The sequence below is a fragment of the Ruditapes philippinarum genome, unplaced genomic scaffold (genome assembly GCF_026571515.1).
Source record: "Ruditapes philippinarum isolate M1 unplaced genomic scaffold, ASM2657151v2 ctg5126_1_1_1_1, whole genome shotgun sequence".
Taxonomy (NCBI): domain Eukaryota; kingdom Metazoa; phylum Mollusca; class Bivalvia; order Venerida; family Veneridae; genus Ruditapes; species Ruditapes philippinarum.
The window spans coordinates 1-23,168 of NW_026853941.1; the positions used below are offsets into that span (position 1 = coordinate 1).

The 23,168-nt window shown below is 34.2% G+C and overlaps 1 protein-coding gene across 1 annotated transcript; it reads right to left on the reverse strand.

Moving 5' to 3' along the window:
- Positions 1-5,096: 5,096 nt before the first annotated feature.
- On the reverse strand, positions 5,097-20,692 carry LOC132738455 (uncharacterized). Its single transcript, XM_060725958.1, has 6 exons — positions 20,666-20,692; positions 19,643-19,709; positions 6,883-7,119; positions 6,483-6,557; positions 6,362-6,375; positions 5,097-5,972 (listed from the first exon to the last, which is right to left on the reverse strand). The coding sequence occupies exons 1-6, from the start codon at positions 20,690-20,692 to the stop codon at positions 5,844-5,846; spliced, it is 549 nt and encodes a 182-aa protein (XP_060581941.1). The 3' UTR covers positions 5,097-5,843.
- Positions 20,693-23,168: the final 2,476 nt, after the last annotated feature.

Below are 23,168 nucleotides of genomic sequence, written 5' to 3' on the forward strand. Positions count from 1 at the left end.
ACAGTTCTATAGTTTTATCTTCTGTACACAAAAACAATCATTTTCTTCAAGATTATTTATGTATTTCTTGAGTGCAAATGATTTTATAGTATTTGAGTTCAAAACAAGAGTAGGTACACTATGTAAATAATTGGCAAATCAGCTAAAGTTATAGTACTTTTTTAATTGCACGTTAGTTGTGCTTTTACACATATATATGTTTGATTTTTGGATAAGTTTTTGTATATACTTTATACAAAAATGTCATGTAAAAATAATACATATATTCGTATACTTTTAGGGTAAAATCCGTCTTTTTAGCTCACCTGTCACAAAGTGACAGGGTGAACTTTTGTGATCGCTTTTGCGTCCGTCCGTCCGTAAACTTTTACTTTAAATGACATCTCCTCATAAACCACTGAGCCAATTTCATCCAAACTTCACAGGAATGTTCCTTTGGTGGTCACCTTTAAAAACTGTTCAAAGAGTTTAATTCCATGCAGAACTCAGGTTGCCATGGCAACCGAAAGAAAAAAACTTTAAATACCTCTTTTAAAAAACCCAAAGAGCTAGAGCTTAGATATTTGGCATGAAACATCTTCTAGTGAGTGTCTACCGACTTTGTTCAAATAAAAGCCCTGGGGTCAAAATTGGGTCATTGATTTTCCCAATATGCATATAGTAAACACTTAAAAAATCTTCTTTTAAAGAACCCAAAGAGCTAGAGCTTAGGTATTCAGCATGAAACATGTTCTAATAGGTGTCTACAAAGTTTGTTCAAATATAAACCCTGGGGTCAAAATTGGCCCCGCCCCAGGGGTCATTGATTTTCCTTATGTGTGTATAGCAAAAACTTAAAAAATCTTCTTTGAAAAAAACCAAATAGCTAGAGTTTAGATATTAAGCATGAAACATCTTCCAGTAAGTGTACAAAGTTTGTTCAAATAAAAGCCCTGGGGTCAAAACTGGCCCCGTCCCAGAGGTGTCATTGTTTTTTATATGTGTAATTAGTGTAAACTTTAAAAATCTTCTTTTTAAAAACCCAATGAGCTAGAGGTTAGATGTTTAGCATTAAACATCTTCTTGTGGGTGTCTACCAAGTTTATTTAAATAAAAGCCCTTGGGTTAAAATTGGCCCTGCTGGGGGGAGGAGGCAAAGGTCATTGTTTTTCATTATATGTGTGTAGTAAAAACTTAACATCATGAAACATCTTCTAATGGGTGTCTTCCAAGTTTGTTTAAATAAAAGTCATGGGGTTTAAACTGGCCCTATTCCGGGGGCCTATATACAGGTGAGCGACCTCAGGGCCATCATGGCCTTCTTGTTCGATGATAAAAGTGAGAATTTTGAAAATTTTTCATTATTATTTTTTAGAAGTGTACAAATTCAATTTTTCTGTTTACAGTTCTATAGTTTTATCTTCTGTTCACAAAAACAATCATTTTCTGCAAGTTTATTCATGTAGTTCTTTTGTAAATAATTTTATAGTCTTTGAGACTGTGGTAGCGTTCAAAACAAGGGTAGGTACAAAGCGGAACTCTACATGATCCACAAAGATACTGCGTCTGATGACGTCTTTTTGTTCTATTAGAACAAACTTCACAGTCAAGAGAAGACCTTCTCCTCCCGCCACCTGTTCTCTTAGGGTTTAATTTGATGAAGTTTCTTTCTACTAAACGGGAGGGTGGATCATTGGCTGGTCGTCGAAACACTTTACTTCCTCGGTCAAATCCACTCATCAGATCTGTAATTATAGCTAGTCTAAACTTTTCAATTTTAACACGTTTATTTGGATGTAGATATTTATATATAACTTTTGCATTAGCAACACACACTTCTAGTAGATTACATATTAAAAGTTTTTTTCACCATTTTAACATTCTAATTGTTTTAAAGGACAATATGATGTTTGTTGATCGGCAAGATCTACTCCTCCCATTTATTTTGTGTACAACTGTATAGTCAAGGAGTCATGAACAGTCGCCCATATTTCAGTTTACTCTGGTTTGTGCCGCTACATGCTTTTTGTCAGTGATTCTAAGTGGTACAAACCTATCAGGAGATCAAACAATCAGGGATAAATATTTAACAAAAGCTGACAGACATTTCACAAATTATGTTCACATCAGCTGCATATTAATGGAATATGTACAATCTAGTGATTTCTCACCTCCGGCCCACTGTAAGTCCTGTTCAAAAGTCTTCAAAGTCTTTTGTTTCTTTTGTTTCTTCAATATTTCTAGACAGATAACAGAGAGAAATGTTAAATTTCATTTAAATATCCTATTAAAGCTACTATCCTACACATTGTACTATGATTGTAGTTTTGTCGATTTTGAAATAAAATGCCATCACAAGAAAAATTTTCAGCACAGGCACGAACATATGGAACTACTGATTAATACATATCTTGTCTGATGAAACAACACCTAAAGCCCATCTCACACAGGACACACGGCTTACACGGTTGGCCACCCGTGTAAACCGTACATACAACCGAACTAACCGTAGCGTTATCCGAGTTACACTCGGGCCATTCGAGTGTATCCGTGTAAGCCGTGTATGATTTTTAAAACTTTTAAAAAACTGGTACGGATGCCATGTCCGTGTATGACCGTATAAGCGACCGTACAAGACCGTGTGAGACCGTATGAGACCGTATATACAGCCGCATGTGAAGTTCACTGCACGAGTGAGCCCAACCGTATCAAGGTCGTATATAAATCGTATGGAATCGTTCGAGACCGTCCACAAGTCCTACATGCAACACCCGATTAACACCCGAATGTCACAAGATCACGGTACGATTCAAACGAGTGCATACACAGTTTCATACGATCGCCATACGACCAATACGGTTCATATACGAAACATACATGGCCGACACGGTAAAGTACGGGTATACAGGGTCTCACACGGCCTCGTACGGTCTAACACGGCCTCTACGTCAGCAAGAACTGTACAAAAAACACAACTAGCTGCTGCCACCCTACCAAGAATGCTTGCTGCATCACACTAGAATGTATCCAAAGAAGAAGTTTTGAACGCATAGAAGGAATACAAGAAGAGCCATCCAGGCCCACCGACCACTCAAACTTATTGACCCTGATAAGCTAGAGGACCAACGGGCAATAACCGTGTCTCCTAGGGATTCAGACTCCAATGCCAGCTCGGTGGACCCTCAAGCAACCGCTACACAACAGACAAAAAGACACATTCATTTTACATTGCTTCACTTTTTATTCATTTATTGATGTTAATATTAGTTATTAAGATTGTTGACAGGTTATATGGCCTTATATAAACGGCTGTTTGTAAATATAACCCGAGCCGCTAGGTGAGGGTTATATTGCACACAGCCGTTTATATAAGGCCATATAATCTTTCAACAATCTTTTTAACGAATTTATAATACAGCAAGCATCATTTTTAGAGGAATAAAGCGAGATTTCTTTATAAATCGACAACAGCCGTGTTTATAAAAATATATAAACGTCACAATTATCCAATGAAAAGCGACGTTACAAACGTGCAGTTTTATAATGATCTATATATAAGTTGTCTTCGTTGAAATTTCGAAAATTAATGAAGCCAAGTCATCAAAATGGGTTAATTTATATCAAAACATACACAAATGTGTGATATTTCGAGCCTAACTCGAACATAAGTCGGCGGGACCCTATGTAAACCCTGTGAAAGTCGAGTAAATCGAGTAAAAGTCGTGTTTAATCGTACCAGACCGTAGAAGACCGTACTTGGAACCGTACAACAGCCGTATGTATTCGTATGCAAATCGTGTTAAAATCTTGCTTGACCGAGTATATCCGTGCTCAATTCGTACATACTCGTGCTATATTCGAGTCTAATTCGTGCCAACTAAACCACAAGCACGGTTGGAGCTGAAAACTCGTACCAGTCAACCCGTGTATAACCGAGTATACCGTATGGGAATCGTGTGTCCAACCGTGTTTTGTGTGAGACGGGCTTAAGTAAAGTTTTTGCAATGTTCATGCTGTAATTTTAAACCATTGCAAGGTTTTATTTTGTAAATATTGACTTAAATTATAAACAAACACATTAACTGGTTGCAAGAATTTTTATAAAAGATAGGCAAAGAGTTCCAGCGATCCGAGTTCAAGCGAACAAAGTTTAACTGTACTAGATAAAAGTAAACAGTAAGATGAAACTTTAAGCCTCCTAAAATCAAATGATACTGGGTTTTTAGTCCCCTACCAGTTTACCGGAGGGGACTTTAGGTTTACCGTCCGTCTGTCCGTCCGTCTGTCTGTCTGTCAGTCTGTCAGTCCGTCCACAAAACTGGATCCCGCGATAACTTGAAAAGTACTGAAAATATTTTTATGAAACTTGATATATGGATAGATGGCAGTATGGAGATTATGCACGTCTTTTTCTTTTCTTCCTATGTTGAAAATTCTGGTTGCTATGGCAACAAATAGGCTGAAAATATGGCAAATTTTACACATAAACTGGATCCAGTGATAACGCAAAAAGTACTGGCAATATTTTTATGAAACTTGATATATGGATAGATGGCAGTATGGAGATTATGCACGTCTTTTTCTTTTCTTCCTATGTTCAAAATTCTGGTTGCTATGGCAACAAATAGGCTGAAAATATGGCAAATTTTACACATAAACTGGATCCAGTGATAACGCAAGAAGTACTGGAAATATTTTTATGAAACTTGATATGTGGATAGATGGCAGTATGGAGATTATGCACGTCTTTTTCTTTTCTTTGTATGTTGAAAATTCTGGTTGCTATGGCAACAAATAGACTGAAAATATGGCAAATTTTAAACATAAACTGAATCCAGTGGTAACTCAAAAAGTACTGGAAATATTTTTATGAAACTTGACATATGGGTAGATGGCAATCTTGAGATTATGCAGGTCTTATCAGTTCCCCCTATTTTGAAAAATATTGGTTGCCTTGGCAACAAATAGGCTTAAAACATGGCAAATATAACAATATTTGTGACTAGTCAAAAAGAGCTGAAACTTTTTATGAAATTGCATTTTAATTCCAGAGTTATCTCCTCTTTAAGAATTTTGCTTTTTAAAATGTTATATTTTTCATATATAATAACATGTTTCAAATATTAACTTTAGAGTGTCCTTCAGTTCGTCTGTCTGTCTGTTCATAAAAACTTTTTCCTGTGATCACTTTTAAAGAACATTTCCAACAAATTTACTTAAAATAGAGAAAAATTTACACATTAGTGAATGGCCAATGGCCCTTCAGAATGCTGATGGGGTTCTATCCGGTAGGGGACTTATGGATTGCTTGCAATAGTATGATAATTGCTTGTTAAACATTAATTTTACAAAGTAAGCTAATTTAGTTAAAGTACCTGAAGTTCAAATAATAGCCCACTTTCTTCAGAAGTCTTTTATCTAAAACAAGACTGGTCAAATCTTTCAATGTTGCGGCATCTTTTGATGGATTAAGCCACGGTTTGTCTCGAGCCTCTTCTGCTGACAGGGGTTCATGTAAACATCCTGTCTGACCATTTCCATCTGGTAACATCCACTTATGTGTGTTTGTGATGTGGTTAAGGACACTTCTCCAGATACTCTAAACACATTGCAATATAACAATTAGAAATATAACATTTAGAAATGTATACCAAATTACACTGGCATTTCCGAGCATGCATTTTAACATGTTCTCCATGGAAATCTACAAAATTCACAATTACATAAACAGACATTCTCAATTCTGTCTAAACATTAATTTCAAAGCAATATTATTTTTTTCACAAACAAGTGTATCACTAATTAAAACTTTCAAAAGAAGCGAGCAAAGCTAAACACATAATACATGTACTGTTTTGATGAAATCAACATTTATGAAAAATTCTTACCACAAATTGACTGCAAGTGTTTGCTTCTTTGCATGCAAACCAGAAATGGTTGATAATGTCCTTTGACCACTTCAACAATACAGAGTTTTGCTTCTTCTGAGCAATCTATAAAAACAACAACTTTATGACTTTTTTGTCACTTTTTTTGGCAAGCTAAAAGCTTGAGCATCATGTCAAGACAAAACTTTTTTCAAGTCATGAACAAAATAGGTTAGGATGAAATTATACAAATTGTATATTTTGAAAACCAATGTCCAATGCAAAATGTAATGTCGCCAACAAGTCACTAAGTGGACACCATAATCACTCATACTTTAAAGTGAAGAACAGATTTCCTGCAAAGGCATTAAGAAACTGCCACAGCAGTCCTTGTGCAACTTTTCATTTGGTTTGGTCATTTTCTTACTGCAAGTTTGTTTTATGTCGGAAAGTGACTTGTATGGTTCAAAACACAATTATTTTGAAAACAAAAACTCAAAACATAACATAATCACTGCATAGCAATCATCTATGTTTCCAATAATAAATTAACCATAATATACATTAAGTGGTTTAGGTCATTCAGCACAATAGTTTCTGAAATAACTGTTTTATATCTATTTTAAGATTTGGTACCTTTACTATTTTTCCCAAGATTCTTTGCAACATGCCAAATATCATGGGTGTGCTTCTTGTCAGGGTATCTGGATTCTGAAATAAGAAAAAAAAAATGTTGTCTACAGGTCTTACTGTCAGAAAATATTAACATAAACGGGTATTATCACGCTGTGTTACCTCAAAAATAAGGTTTCAATAAACAAAGCTAATCAAGTCAATTTTTATGTGCTTATTTTTTGAAGATGCACTAAAGAATGTACTTATCTTTATATATGTAACTGACATGGTAAGTTTTTATCCTTTTATCAATAATAAAGTTGTCATATTGTGCACTAATTTATGTAGTAGTAATAAAGTAAAGTTTTGTAACACATCAGAGAAATTCTTGATGATATAAGGTTTGATATAATTAACTTACTCATGAGTGCTCCTATACCAAGATGAGCATCAGTGACAACTTCTTTTACTTCCACCTGTTCAGACTCAAGCTCTCTCATCCCTCTTTCAAACCCTAGTTTTTCCATGTTAACAGACTTTCTATCAGTCATACGTTTATCCAGTGTTTTTATTGTTAAAATCTTCTTGGTTGTATCTTCCATTAAAGTGTAAGAACAATACTGGGAGCAATGTCCTGGTGAGTCATTCCGTCCATCTCCTGAAAGACATAAGCAATTAATCTCTAATAAAAAGAGAAAAGTATATACTAATAAAATAAAATATCTACCAAGTTTGTTCATATTAAAGGGGCTACACTGAGGTCTGACGGGTAATTTGGTGTCCAAAAAAAATGTATACAAATTTCCCCACAAATCACAATATTATGACTAAAATAACAATAACTTACACTTTAACCAACCCTCTAACAACAATTATGCTAGAAAATGCATATTCACATTAGCTTTTGATGCAAAAATGAAAGTTGGTTTTCCCAGACATGTACAGAAGTTACCCACAATTCATCGGGTATAACTAAAATACGCAACGGACATTTTTGGAACAACAGAGTAAACGGGGGTAAAAAAGTCTATTGATTTTTTTTCTCAACTCTCTAACCTATCATGTTTATATAACTTGAGTATAACGAAGAAAAACTGTATAAAAGATAATCAAGGTAGCAATTTCGTAGTCTTGAAAAAATCAAACGCCAGCGAAGCGGTCATTTTCTAGACAAAACGGAAAGATATTATATACATGTACAATTATTTTCATTGACATTTCAGTTTCAATTTCAATATTCTAAGGCAAACATAATGCATCGGTGATATTTATACTAAAACGGGCACAGTGTAATCACACTTATAAAAGTATTTAACGCTATCTATAACGTATTTAAATCAAATACAGTTAATGACATGTCTCATTTGATTTGATTGTTTGTATTTGGGATAGAGTGGGATAGGGTTACGTCACACAAAACTGTGTAGGTCATTTTTGCGACTCTTCAGTTTTACTGGTGGAGAAAGAACTCAGGTGCCCCCTTTGCAAAATTGTTTCTGGCACAAACGGGCATCTGTGTATGTAATGAGTGACGTTTCGTAGGCTATCTTGATAGGATCGTACATACACGTTCCACACACAATTACATCATATTCATACCATAGGCAAAATTAAATGCACGTTTCCTATTGTAACAATATGAAAACCCCAGAAAAAAAAAAAACCTATGAACTAGCTTCTGAATGTGGCATTTCTATCGTTATTCCATAAAAGCACCCCCCCCCCCCCCCCCCCCCCCCCCCCCCCCCCCCAAAAAAAAAAAAGAATGAATACATCAATGGGCATGCTCTGGAGTGTTGGTATTTATTACCTGCACTCCAGTTACGCACTGTGCATGTATATGAATTCGATTTAACTCTGACACGTTTTCAACAAAAAAGTCTTCAAACTATGATACAATAAATGTTTATGATTCTATTAGAAACTTGTTTAGAATTTAATGATTTTTTGGTGAAAACGATATAGTTTACTTGTACTACAGATAAGATCAAAGTGCTGAAGGCACTGAAGAAAAAACGGATAAACTATCACATTTTCACTCCAGTTTTACAGGTAAATTAATTTTATATGTCGCGGTTTACATCTAAATATCAGCTAACCTTTGCTTTTTGAGACTTTTGTTTTTGAAAATAATCTAAACGAGTAAAATAAATCCTCTTTTATAGGCAAATAATTTAATAAGTAGCATCCCCGATTTCTCTTTCATAAATTGGCTTTAGCAAATTCTTTTCTATTCAAATATTAAGAACATTCTGTCAGTGACGTGTCCTCTACTTGAAATCTTCCTGGTGTGTTTTTTTCGGTAACAGGAAGAAAAAGACAGTCTGTTCGTATCATTCGGTAACAGGAAGAAAATGACAGTCTGTTCATTTGATCTTGACTGTGAAAAATCATGTTTTGTGAACCAATTTATCCTGCCGATAAAGATTTTGCAAGCAATCTGGTGGTTTATGTTCTAGTGCTTACACTTAATTTTTAATTCCAAAGAACATTTCTTAGGAGACCTTTAACGTTTGATTACGGTATAATCACTATAATCGAAATACTTAGGAATTAATTTTAATTCCTGTTACTGTGAAATTTTTCGTTCACGTGTTTAAAATACTTAAGTAGCTCTAAAATTTTCAAAACGATATCCAGTATTTCCGAAACAATTTACAAAGGCTTTTAATACACAATCTTATGAATCTTAAAGTATTATGAGAACCACCCATTTAATCTCCAGAAATACATACGAAAAACAAGATAAATCAAAAGGCTGCAAGCTCTGTGGTATTTTCTGATCTTTGCAATATAAATCGCACTGTACAACTGTATTATTTTCCTGTATAAGTTTATTTTTATGTACTATAATTCTTCTTGCTTGGTACCAGAGTTTGAAACATTTTGCATGACTAGAGTTGCATCAAAAATCATTTATGTTCATTTTTTATGACAGCCACACTTTATCCTTGCATATCGTGGCTATTTCCTTAACAAAGAAACTTTATAAAAAATAATTGCCTTGAATTGGATTTGAACCCCAGACACACTAAACGAGCGCGTTACCCTTGCACCACGGAGAAGATATACGAACAATGCCTGAATAAAATCAAGTAATACTAAATTTAGATTTTTCACTGCATTTCGGGTTAATTTCGAGGTTTTTTGTTCAAGATAAACCTGTTCTTTAACATTGATGTAAATAATTTAACAAAAATATTCTCGCCAAAACAGTCCGACATGTATATATTCCACTACTCGACAGTCAGATTTATTTGTGAAATAAGCTCTCGACATCGCTTAAAATAGCATTTTCATTGATTAAAATGATATTCATCCGCGTAATTTGTGAATGTGCATTCATTGACAATTCTATAAGCCAAAGCTACTTTTTAACTTTGCATGCGTTGTAATTTGTTGGATACTTATAACAAAATGAAAATATTTCTTTCTTTTAAATCGGTAGTTTTCAGGTGTTTTAAGAACTGTTTGTTGTTAGATTTGTCGTGAAACCGCTGTGTCAGAGATTGAATGTTAGCTTTGTATTTCCTAATCTTCGATCAGAAATACAAAAAGGAATGGTAACATTCAATGAATACAACACCCACACGACCAAGCAAAACAGGACCACAGCTAAATTATCAATGAAAACATTAATTTCAGGCTTTCAAGTGGTAAATAAAAAGAATAAACAACAAAAATGAAAAACAGGAAGAAAGAAGAGACAAAAGTAGAGAAAAGTAAAGGTTTTCGTGCTATAAAGAAAGAAAAGCAGCGTTCTCTCCCTAACTTATTTATGCAATGAAATGCATCCGATCAATATTTAGCCATTGTAGTTTTTGAAACCAGTCACTCGTGTTTTCAAAATAGTCGGGAAATGAACCCGACTTTTTTTATCAAAACATTTACAAAACTATTAACAATGAGTATGCCATGATAAACAGGCTATAAGGAGTAAAAAACAATGGTTTATATATGCATTGCCCTTTACCGTCTAGGAGTTGGAAGTATTATAAAACATAGTTTAAGCAATGGTTGTTGTATGAGGTGAGGTTAATAATATCTTACTGAATTCTTAAAGTTACTTTTACTTACCTGCCCTTCACATTTGTCTTGCTGTATCATGATTTTGTTTGTTTCGTTTAATTTGAAAGAAAGTTAGGGTTTAAAAAACAACAACTATATAATCAGTTTTAAGTTTATTTCACTAGTCACGGCAATAACCCTGCTGTGGAAGCTTGACTATGTCGGGGGCTGCGTCATGTGAACGTTGCCGTCGCCTTGATTGTCTTTATTCCAGTTTTCCTTTTTTACTCTTATAACGCTCTCAATTTCTTTTCCACCGGGAAGCTTTCAATATATTGGTAACATTAAAGCACAGCTCAATTGACCCATCACTAGTACGGAGGCCTTCCAATAAGAAAAAAATTTATCAGGATATCTGCTAAATCAATAATGATAATAATAATATTAATAGAGCCAGATTGTAACTCTTTTCCGACCTTCTTGATAATGTTTACCATGTGCATGAAACAGGTATCAATTACCTATAGTTTTGAATGTCTAGATCAAAACATAGTAATCTTTTCATCAACAAAGTTTACATCCAATGCGGATAAATATGCAAGTATGTATGTAAAATGATAAATATTAAATTTCAGATCTATCTAGCAAAGGAGATCGATTTTTTCTTAAAGAATTTTAATTATGTGCACTAGACATACATTAGAAATATTATCTAATAAAGTTGAAGCCTAAATGTCCTATAATGAGGCCGGATTCATTCTCTATTTAGCCAGTGCTTTCAGTGCTTTGATCAGAGTTAAAGAGAAAATTCTGGAATAACATTCTGTGTGTGCATGTGATTTTTTATGCTTACAATACTCAAATTCATGTTCGTTGTATAAAAGGTATTACGAAGTTTTTTTTCCTGAACGGGTGTCAGATAAACCAAAGTGACCTTTGAAATAGGACCCATTACACTGATTGACAAAGTAAATTTTCTTAGCCTAGATATCATGATATTTTAACCATTACAAAGTTAATACATAATATTTAATAATTACACGAAAGCTCTCAAATTAACATAGAATATTTGTAAAATTTGTGTATGTCAGTTTCGAACTCCGTACGTTTAGCTAAATTCATCATTGTAATGGAGAAAACAAACATGATTACAACAATGTAATGCTTTAAATATATTGAAATTGCTTTTGAAAGATTTTTCTCACAAGAACATATGTGAACAACAAGAAATTTAACAAACAAACCCATTATTTGCTTTTAAATTTATGGATTGTTGGTATATTCCGGTTTCGCACTTTCGTTGCTGCCGATACACAAAAAATTCTCCGTTTCGCTTTTTAGTCATCCCGAGACTCATCACGTGACCGTTGTTTTTATTCAGATTTGCAAACTGAAAGGTGTTTAAACGCTTTTCCCACAAAATTGGAGAAAATATGTATTTCAAACGACTTGCCAATCCAAAGAACACATATCAATGTATCACTGATTCTGTTTGAATGTCCCTAACTCGCAGGTAACAAAAAAATATCGGTTCGTGAAATTTTACTTTTTTTTGTGACATTCGGCCGTACCTCAGTGGAGTACCTTTAATGCCCTAGGGTCAAAATTAGCCCCGCCTCAGGGCCGTCGATTTTCCTTTTATGTATATAGTAAAACCTAAAAAATCTTCTTGTGAAAGTCCAAAAGAGGTAGAGCTTATATATTTGGCATGAAACATGCTCTAGTGGATGTCTACCATATTTGTTAAAATAAACCCCTATGGTCAAAATTGACCCCGCCCCTGGGTCATAGATATTCCTTATATGTATATAGTAAAAACTAAATAAAATCTTCAACACACTCTTGCAAGTGCTCCCTCATTTTCCTAACTGGATTGGAAATGCTACATATGTCACAAACAATTTTAAAGTCATCTTCAACAGGAGGTGAATTCATGGGTTGCGTTGAAAGGTTACTCTCAATTGGCCTTATGTAAATTTTTGCTTGAAAGCCATCATATATTTTGAGTTCTTTTGAGTTCCATTTTGATCTTATCACCATTAAGTAATCCTACAGTTCTGTTCCAATCTTAACAGTTAACCCCCCCCCCCCTCCAGCTTCTGCAAGTTGGGGAAAGCCAACACCTGAATACTTCTTCGTAACCTCTGATTATCATCATCATTTGCCAGTCAAATTTTTTTCAACCCAAATCCTGCTTTAATTCAAACTTCTTTTTCACTAACAGTTGGACTTTTTTCAGAAGTGGAACTGGCTAAACAAACATATTGTCCTTTCCACCCTGTCAGTTTTGATGTTTTTGTTTTTGGCAACTCTGAAATATTTCCTGTGACACTTTAAATTTCCCAAAATTGACCATTTTGTAGCAAATAAAACTTTCTTAGTTTTAGACCTACTTTTTAAAGATAATATTTTCTGAAAGGTTAAAATGTGCCTTTTGCCTGTCCTTAGAATCACTTCGCATTTTTTTTTTACAATTTATCACTGCAAAATTTTGTTTCTATCATACAATGAAAATTATTTGAAACTACCCACTCAAGAGCAATTTGCTAAAATATCAGATTTTGATGCAAAAGTGGTAGTATTTAAGTTATCAAAGAAAATCTCACACAGTAATGCAGAATAGGCCAATATTTTGGTTGTTCAACTATAGTTAAATGTTTATGCAAAATGAAACAGTGAAGTCCGTCTGACCACTGAGTTTTAGTTTCTTCAAGCTGGTACACTGGCAGTCATGGGTGATATTAATCAGTTGTTCTTTAGTTTGAGATTGAGCATTAGCAAAACATTTTGATAATGGTTATGCTTAAATTCTATTATTTTATTGGATAGTTTATTATGCTTAAGTAAACTGAATCTATAATTTTAAAATTTGGCTCAGAAAAGACATAATCATGTATTGGCAATGTTTGAATGTGATGCAATCACAACATGTAGTGGAAAAGAACATACTGCCCCACAGGGGAGGTAACCTGATGGAATAAATGCTCCGGAAACGGGAAACTTTACTAATACTATTAAAGTATTGATCTAACATAAAATATCTTAATTGAAAATACTTACATTGAAGTGCCCATTGTATATCTGAATGAAAGTTTCAATAGTACAGTCGGCATCGTACTTGCGTCCACCTTTATTAAGCGACTTTTCTATTAAGCGGCCACATAAAATCCCTCCCGATGATTTTTACTATATAAGTTAATTCCATTAAACGACGATTTTATATCGTGGCCAGCGGCCACTAAATGTCGGCCCAAATGTACAAAATTCAGTGTTAAAGTATCTATTAAACGGCCGTGACAAACAATCGTCCCTACGGACATTCTCACCTGTGTAATTAGCGAGTAGGTTTGAACAAACAAATATTTTTCATGGTCATTGATCTTAAAGTATCTATTAAACGGACGTCAATTAGACCGTCACAAATAATTGTCGTTTAAAAACGAATTGAATAACAATTGCAATCGTTTTAAAATCGGAAAGAAAGAAACAGTTTTCCGATAGTAATATTTATTGTGACATATTTTGTCAGAGCAATAACGTATCACAACACCGCATTGGCACAGTTTTGTCATGTGCTCAGAGTGACCTCCCTTCAAAAAAAAAAATCGTCGGAACGAGCGAAAATGATACCGGATAAATTGAATGAGGAAATCGTGCATGGAATTGAGTCTGAGTAAATAGCAAATGCCATCGTTTGCAATCGAAATAAAATCGTGAAACGTAGTGGACTATTTGACCTAATTATGGCCCTTTGTTTTTTTTCCTTATATAAAATATATAGTGAACAATTTCTTTTGTGTGCAACTCCTCCTACATTTCTCAACGGATTTTGACCAAACTTTCACAGAAGCTTTGTCATCAAGTGCCCTGACACATATTGCCAGGGTTTTGCAATTGGTATATATTTGACCTAATTATGGCCCTTTGTTTTTTTTCCTCATACAGAATATATAGTGAACAATTTCTTCTGTGCGCAACTCCTCCTACATTTCTCAACGGATTTTGACCAAACTTTCTCAGAAGCTTTGTCATCAAGTGCCCTGACACATATTGCCAGGGTTTTGCAATTGGTATACATTTGACCTAGTTATGGCCCTTTGTTTTTTTACCTTATACAGAATATATAGTGAACAATTTCTTCTGTGCGCATCTCCTCCTACATTTCTCAACGGATTTTGACCAAACTTTCTTAGAAGCTTTGTTATCAAGTGCCTGGCACATATTGTTGGGGTTTTGTGATTGGATAATATTTGACCGAATTATGGCCCTTGTATATTTTTTCCTTATACATAATATATAGTGAACAATTTCTTCTGTGCGCAACTTATTATGATTGGATAATATTTGACCGAAAAATCGCTTTCGTCGTCTGAAGTGCATTGAAATATCCCAAATAGGATACATTGTAAAAACAGCTGTATGTGCATGTATTATTCATGGTTTAAAGGTACTCAGCAATGACTGGCAATGGCTCTGTGGACGTGGAGAACTCGGGTTCTCTGTACATTGGGTCTCATTTGAAAATTCATCTCCAGGAGCTTCTTTTGCAAAAAGAAATGACAGTATCAAATGGTAAATTGAAATATTTAAAATATAAGGAACTGGACTGTACCTAAAGTTTATGGTTACTTAAAATCAATGGTACAATTGAGGTCAGTGTGAAAAGGAGACATTCCTCTAAATACATAGTGTGTACTTATGCGAATTAAAGCTTCTTTTAGTGGTATTGCTGGAACAGGGGACCCATGTAAAAAAGAACACCCCCACTTGATGTAAGTCGTGTAACTCTGGATGATGGTGGCGCTATTGGTTTTCTTGGAAGAATGTACTGTTCAAATGTGTTATCTTTATAACAAGCTGCTATTTGCAATATGTCCGTGTCTCTAGCAATAAAGCATGTTTCTTTGTCAAAAAATACAATATTTTCAGCTGAGGTAATTGAGATAACTCTGTTGGCTGAAAGTATGTTGGAATTGAGGTGTCATCTGCATGGTGATCGATGGCCACTTCTGTCTTATATGTAGTGCCTTCTTTCTTTTCTTTTATACCAAGATCCAACCTTTTCTTTGATTTTCTTTGTTCTTTTCTAAGTTAATTTTCTTTTTTATTACTGTATATATGTTGACATTTTCTTTCAGTGTCCCTTGACATAGCCTCTGTCAAGTACACTTTTCTGGGAGATAACCTTTATTGGCATTTATTCTTCTTACATAGGTATTACCCAAGTTTTTTTAGCAACAGCAAATCCAACATGAGACAAGAGGTTACTTGTAGCTGAAAAGTGACATCTCTTAGGTGCTTTGGATGCCACCATATTATTAAAAGATTCTACATCCTTTGTCAAACTGCCAGGTGCAATTTTTTCACAGTTTTGGCTAAATGATCCATGTCTTTTCTCAGGTCCTCACCACATAAATCCTTTGATAATGTATTATGTGTGTATCTGTCTTGATTATTTTGGAAACCACACTACTCGCCACACATGGAATGATTACCAAAAGCATGGGGGACAATCTGTTGTCTCTATGATTTACATGCCAATAAGTCTCTTTTCGTTTGAGGAAGAGCATAGTTAAAGCAATTATCATTATTATTATTATTATTATTATTATTATTATTCTATATTATTATTTAAAAAGACTAGAATGTGTAAGGCTTTGGCCATCCTTAAAAAAATGTTTGTTTGCAGTAATGCGACCGACTCACAAAATTTGTCCCTACTCAAATTTTTAGCTCACCTGTCACAAAGTGACAGGGTGAGCTTTTGTGATCGCTTTTCGTCCGGCGTCCGTCCGTCCGTCCGTCCGTCCGTCCGTCCGTCGTCCGTAAACTTTTACTTTAAATGACATCTCCTCATAAACCACTAAGCCAATTTCATCCAAACTTCACAGGAATGTTCCTTTGGTGGTCACCTTTAAAAATTGTTCAAAGAATTTAATTCCATGCAGAACTCTGGTTGCCATGGCAACGGAAAGAAAAAACTTTAAATATCTTCTTTTAAAAAACCATAAGAGCTAGAGCTTAGATATTTGGCATGAAACATCTTCTAGTGAGTGTCTACCAAGTTTGTTCAAATAAAAGCCCTGGGGTCAAAATTGGCCCCGCCCCGGGGGGTCATTGATTTTCCCTATATGCATATAGTAAAAACTTAAAAAATCTTCTTTTAAAGAACCCAAAGAGCTAGAGCTAAGATATTTAGCATGAAACATTTTCTAATGGGTGTCTACCAAGTTTGTTCAAATAAAAGCCCTGGGGTCAAAATTGGCCCCGCCCCGGGGGGTCATTGATTTTCCCTATATGCATATAGTAAAAACTTTAAAAATCTTCTTTTAAAGAACCCAAAGAGCTAGAGCTAAGATATTTAGCATGAAACATGTTCTAATGGGTGTCTACCAAGTTTGTTCAAATAAAAGCCCTGGGGTCAAAATTGGCCCCCGCCCCGGGGGTCATTGATTTTCCCTATATGCATATAGTAAAAACTTAAAAAATCTTCTTTTAAAGAACCAAAAGAGTTAGAGCTAAGATATTTAGCATGAAACATGTTCTAATAAGTGTCTACTAAGTTTGTTCAAATAAAAGCCCTGGGGTCAAAATTGGCCCCGCCCCGGGGGTCATTGATTTTCCTTATATGCATATAGTAAAAACTTAAAAAATCTTCTTTTAAAGAACTCAAAGAGCTATGGCTAAGATATTTAGCATCAAACATGTTCTAATAGGTGTCTACCAAGTTTGTTCAAATAAAAGCCCTGGGGTCAAAATTGGCATCGCCTCGGGGGTCATTGATTTTCTTTATATGTGTATAGCAAAAACTTAAAATCTTCTTTGAAAAAAACCCAAATAGCTAGAGTTTAGATATTAAGCATGAAACATCTTCTAGTAAGTGTCTACAAAGTTTTTTCAAATAAAAGCCCTGGGGTCAAAACTGGCCTGGCCCAAGGGGTGTCATTGTTTTTAACTATATGTGTATAGTAAAAACTTAAAAAAAATCTTCTTTTAAAAAGCCCAATGAGCTAGAGCTTAGATGTTTAGCATGAAACATCTTCTTATGGTTGTCTACCAAGTTTGTGCAAATAAAAGCCCTTGGGTTAAATTGGCCCTGCAACGTTAGGGTGGGGTTGGGGGGGGGCCTATATACAGGTGAGCGATCTCAGGGCCATCATGGCCCTCTTGTTTTTTCATGGTCTGGATAAAAAAAAAAATTTGGAATCAGAAAATTATGCCTTGTGCTTTGTTTTCATTCTTTTAAAGTTTAATAGAAGAAATAAAATGTAGGTCTCATTAAATTAGAATTCAGTTATCAATTTATTAATTGTTACCAGATTATCAAAGCATATATTGTCCAGTATTTTGAAATTCCATGTTTATTTGGGAGTACAGTTCAATAAAAAAAAATCGACCTACCTACCCACCTTGAAAATTCTGGGTCGGGTTACTGCAAACAAACATTTTTTTAAGGATGGCCTTAATGCATCTTTCAACAAGTGCACTATAATCCAAAACAACAAGAACAACAACAACTGCATAAACTAATTGCCTCATTATTTATTTGTTCCCTGTAATTATGATTCAATGAATCACTGTCTAGCATTTTGCAATGGTTATTAAATAAACAAAATGTACTCATCTTATTATTCAAATTTGTAGAAATTATATTATTTTGCTGGACATTCTTTTCATTCCACAATAAAAACATAAGCCTGGTTTCTGTACAACAAATTGCTGCCAAGTGGATTGACCTGTAACTCGTGCAGGTACACTCCTGGTGTAAGGCTTGGTTCTAAACTTTTTAGACTTCTTATTTTTCTCGGCTTTGAACTTCCTGTCAGCCCTAAGCCTTATACATTTTCTTTTCATAATCACTGTCGTCTGCTAGAGGATTTTGTTCATACTCATGAACTACTCTCCATCCCAATTCACTAGCATCCGCGAACTGTATCATATTTTGTCGGTGTGACAAAATATCCAAGGCTGAAAGAAAAATATGCCTGTTACTAAAAATATTTAACATAATTTCTATAAAAACTATAATCTTTATGAGTCAATAAAATCAACTCCTGTGATATAATCCTTGTAACTGAAAATCACCTTAATATAATACATAATTTTCTTACAAACTTTGAAAATGAAAGAAGCCTTATTTAACAAATACTAATATATTACTGTGAGTCATAGTTTTCCTGTGTTTGTTATACTTTAAGTATCTCATCAGTATATCAGTAAACATGAAATACCTGTCCTAAGGGGCGTCCGTGGCCGAGTGGTTAAGGTTGTTGACTTCAAACCACTTGCCCGTCACCGCTGTGGGTTTAAATCCTTGACTTTGGATTCTTTCATGTGAGGAAGCTATCCAGCTAGCTTACGGATCATAGGTGGTTCTACTCAAGTGCCCGTTTGTGCCTGAAATAATTGACGGAAGGGCACCTGAGGTCTTCCTCCACCAGTAAAGCTTGAACGTCGCCAAATGACCTATACTGTGTCGGTGTGACGTAAACCCAATCAAACAAATACCCGTGCTACCGCCATTTATAGTATCACTAAATTTATATATAAATGATATAATGCACTCTAACCTGCACATTATAAACGCAAGGGGTTTTAATCTATGACATGCGTATGCAGGTTTATAATGCAACTATATCAGTAATACTATTGAACATGAATCTCCTATTTAAAAATGTTAAAGAAAAGGTGAGTCAACATTAGTAATTGCTAACCATGCAAAAAACATCTATATTGATAACATCCGCTTATAAAAACAATCTTTTTTTACGTCCTTAAGTAATTATGTCCAAAAAGACATTAATCTAAATAAATTTTAAAACAGAATAAACAAAGTGATTTTTTTAATATAATATACGTATTATTATTATATTTATTATTTTTATTATTATTATCATTATTATTATTCCTTTAGAAATAAACATATCCAACAATCTTCATATATAACAATTCACCTCTAGTATAACAAATGACATGTGTATTGAGACCACGTGGTCTACACATTAGACATGTAAAAACTATTAGAAAATAAAGAATTTATTTATCATATCCCGAATTTAAAACTGCTGAATAAAAACAAAGCTTTTGCAAATTGAAAATGCTTCTTAAAACTAGAATAGAGTAGAATTTGTTACGTTTTCATTTATTTATTTTTTTATTATTTAAACTCAAACCTGTTGTAATACTGCCTTTGGCCTCCTCAATTTTACTGCTATCTAACTTAGACTCAGCTTCATTAAGCTTCAACATAACTTTACTATTATGACAAAACTGTTCTTCGTTGCTTTTCCTTTTAAATTTTGGCTGAGATGATGCCACTTAATTGCTTATTCTAGCAAATTGAGAAGAATTATTTTGTTCACTATCTTTTCAAAAATCGTCCCAATTTTTTGAAGTAAAGACTCTGCTTTCCTCCACGGTGTCCCTTACAACGTCCTTGATAATATCATGAGTATCTCGATCCATGATAAAAACTCCCCAATGTAGTTAACGATGTGTACCAAGAGAGAGTCTCTGTAGAACTGACCACTTATCGTACGTACGCACGGTCAATAACTCTTATCACATGACCAAACTGGTTATACCAGTTTTGATATCGCACCTGTTGAGACAACAGTTCTCCGTCTATACGATGTAACGAGGAGAACTACATTTCCTGTCTATGTGCAGCTTCTGTATGCCTCCTCCATATTTTCTATGTACTAATGTGTAGGAGTTGGCACTGTCTTTGTACTTGACCCTTGCATGGATAACGAGATCTTATCTTCCCAATTTTGGGCTGCAAACAAGAAAATAATGCCTTTTGAAAAATTCTAATTCAGATAGATTTGAACAGATGCAAGTTACTGTAGCAATCAAATTTTGCTATAGGTCTCTTGATTATAACAAATACCAAACTGTTTTCAGATGTTGTGGGTCAGATATCCTTTGAAGAAATTGCTGACACAAAATGGAAAAAGACATTCATCAGTAACAGTAGCCCACCATGAGCACTTCATGAGGCTAGGCAGTTTTAAGCTGCAACAATTGCAGAAACTTGAAAGGGAAAAATGAGACTTTTTAGTCCGCATACATGCAACCAATCTAATATTATAGTTTCCACTAGGCCTACTTTTTACAGACAAAATATGTCTGAAGTATAATTATAAATGTATTAATGTCTCCTACATGCTACAACGTTATCCATTTTAACATACCTTCTTCCCAGAGGCATCTGTTGTCATCTCTCTTTTTTTACATTTTCCTTGTAATGATAATAGCCTACATTAGACAGCAGTGTCTGAAACATATAAGCTGAAGTTAAAGGTAACATTGAAAAACAGTGCTCAGCCTAAATAATAAAATTTGAAATTCTTTCATATTAAATCTTTAATAAATCAACTGGTACACTTAAAGTCATAATCGCACGTAATTGCCTGTCCGCATGTACATTTCTTAGTGGTTTTGCTGCCACAGTTGTAGTAATATTTTACATCTAAAACTTTCCCGCAATTTCGGCACAGTGCCAAGTTTCCCGCCATTACTCACGGTGGCCGTGAGTGGACTGTGTCTTGAAAATTATAAAACGGTGTTAAATATGCATATAAGCAATTTGGCAATTAGCATATTAGCAATTCAGCAGTTGGCAAAGGGCAAATTGGCATGTCCCTACCAGCATTCCATAGTTGGTAAATTAGGAAATTGGCATATCCCTACCAGCTTTACATAATTATGAAATAGAAATCTCTGAAATATTATGTGTACTTTGTAACCTGTGTAAATATGTACATGTTTTGTTTTACAACGAAATGAAGATTTTGTAAATATCTCCAGAAATCCTCAGTTAATGTGTTCATGAAAATACCAGTCCATAAAATAAATTAAAATTTTCAACTAAGTGCACCAATTCCTTATGAAAATATCAAATAAAATTTTAGAATTTTTAATATGTGATCTCTGTGTCAACAAAATACAGAATGACCAAAATGTCCAGGAAATGTAGAAGGACAAAAATATTTACAGCCAAAGTTGGAAGTGACCAATAAAAAGATGTTTATTGCTGACATAATCTATAAATAAAACTCGACTAATGAAAAAAAAGTTGAAAAGGTCAACTTCATTCAACCTTATAATTAAGCTATTTTTAAATCAAAATAATATCTCTGAAATTTTATGTTCACTTTGTAAGCTGCAAACTTTTACTTACTTGCAAATTAGAGCTCATAGTAGTGGACAGGGAAGTTTGTTCCATGTAGAAATTTGTTTGTACATCAGTTATCTGCACAAACTCCCCTGTCCTGATGTCTGCACTGGTTAACTATCACCATACAGTGATCTTGGCATGGCCACTCTCATCTTCCAGAATGACATTCTTTATTTTCACATTTTACCCACCTACTTTTACTGTCTTTCATGCTTCTTCCTGAAAAAAAATTAATTAGAAATTACTAGAATATAGAAAGTTTTTATATCTGAATGAATTCCAACAACTAGTTTTCAAGTTATGCACTGGACAAAAAAAGTAACAATGGGCAAACACTAATAGAATGAAACAACACATTGTGTGCAGAAAGCATACTATTTACCAAAAACGATACTAAGCTATTTTTGACTGATTTCTGTAGAATTTTCGGTAATGATCAATAGAACAGATGCTTGGGGGTCAGATCCTGCCCCAACGTGATACGCCCCTGTGTTTTTATATTAAGATGTTTTTGATAAGAGAGTTTATAGGGGTGTATTACTTTGGGGGTGGCAGGATCTGACCCCCAAGCGTCTGTGATCTATAAGTGCGTAAATTAGTCCTCAAAAGATAAAAGAGATATTGTAGAATTAAACAAGAATTCAATGGCTTGAATATGAACCTGCTCATGTTTGTAATTTCTTGCAGCATCCATAAGATGAATCCTGTCTCCTATGGTGACCACACCCAACCTCGTCAATTCTGCATCATACAAAATAATATCAAAGCAAAACACTTCAACATATGTTGAGAGAAAAAAAGAAACAAACAAAAAATAATAAAACTGATACACAAATGATGACACTACCTATGAACAGTGAAAATGTTGTAAATAGGTTCAAAATACAAGTAAAGTATACAAGGAAATATTTGACACAAGAATTTTGCAAATTAAAAACATCTATTGGCATATGAAAAGTTCCTGTACAAAAATTGTAGATAGTCTTAAATTATATTCTAATACCTTCACTTACCAAAGAATTGTTACACACCAATTTTTGCTTGTGACACATCCAAATATGTTCTTAAGGTAGACCATGGGTAATGCATTACCTCCACTTTGAAGAGTATTCAAATAGGCTAGAATCGCTTGTAAACTTCATTGAAATTGAGGGGCGTGGGTTCAATCCCCAGAAGGGGCAATTTTTTTTTCTTTCTTTTTTTTCTTTTTATCATTGTTTATGTATCTCTCTGATCCCTTATGGAAGAAAAAAGTTTGATTTAAATTATATAATTATTTTAGGTATTTTTTTTGCTAAATAATGCCAAAATTTATAGCAAATATGATACCAGATATTTTCAAAGTTCGATAAAATAAAAAATACACGGTAAAAGTATTTTATATTTCGCATGATCAACTAATATACCTTTGAGAAAATTTAGGCAAACTTTGAAAACAGACCCTCATTTCGATAAATTTTAGGGATATTTTGAATAAGGCATTTTAGATAGGGAAATGGTAAAATTAGTGTTAAAAG

What these genes read in the sequence shown, in the direction of transcription:
- LOC132738455 (XM_060725958.1), bottom strand. Translation starts at nt 20,692, where the DNA reads ATGACAACAGATGCCTCTGGGAAGAAG. An exon ending in CAGATGCCTCTGGGAAGAAG is followed by an intron (nt 19,710 to 20,665) that starts GTATGTTAAAAT and finishes GTTATGTTGAAG; the next exon opens with CTTAATGAAGCTGAGTCTAA. An exon ending in CAAAGGCAGTATTACAACAG is followed by an intron (nt 7,120 to 19,642) that starts GTTTGAGTTTAA and finishes TATGTCTTTCAG; the next exon opens with GAGATGGACGGAATGACTCA.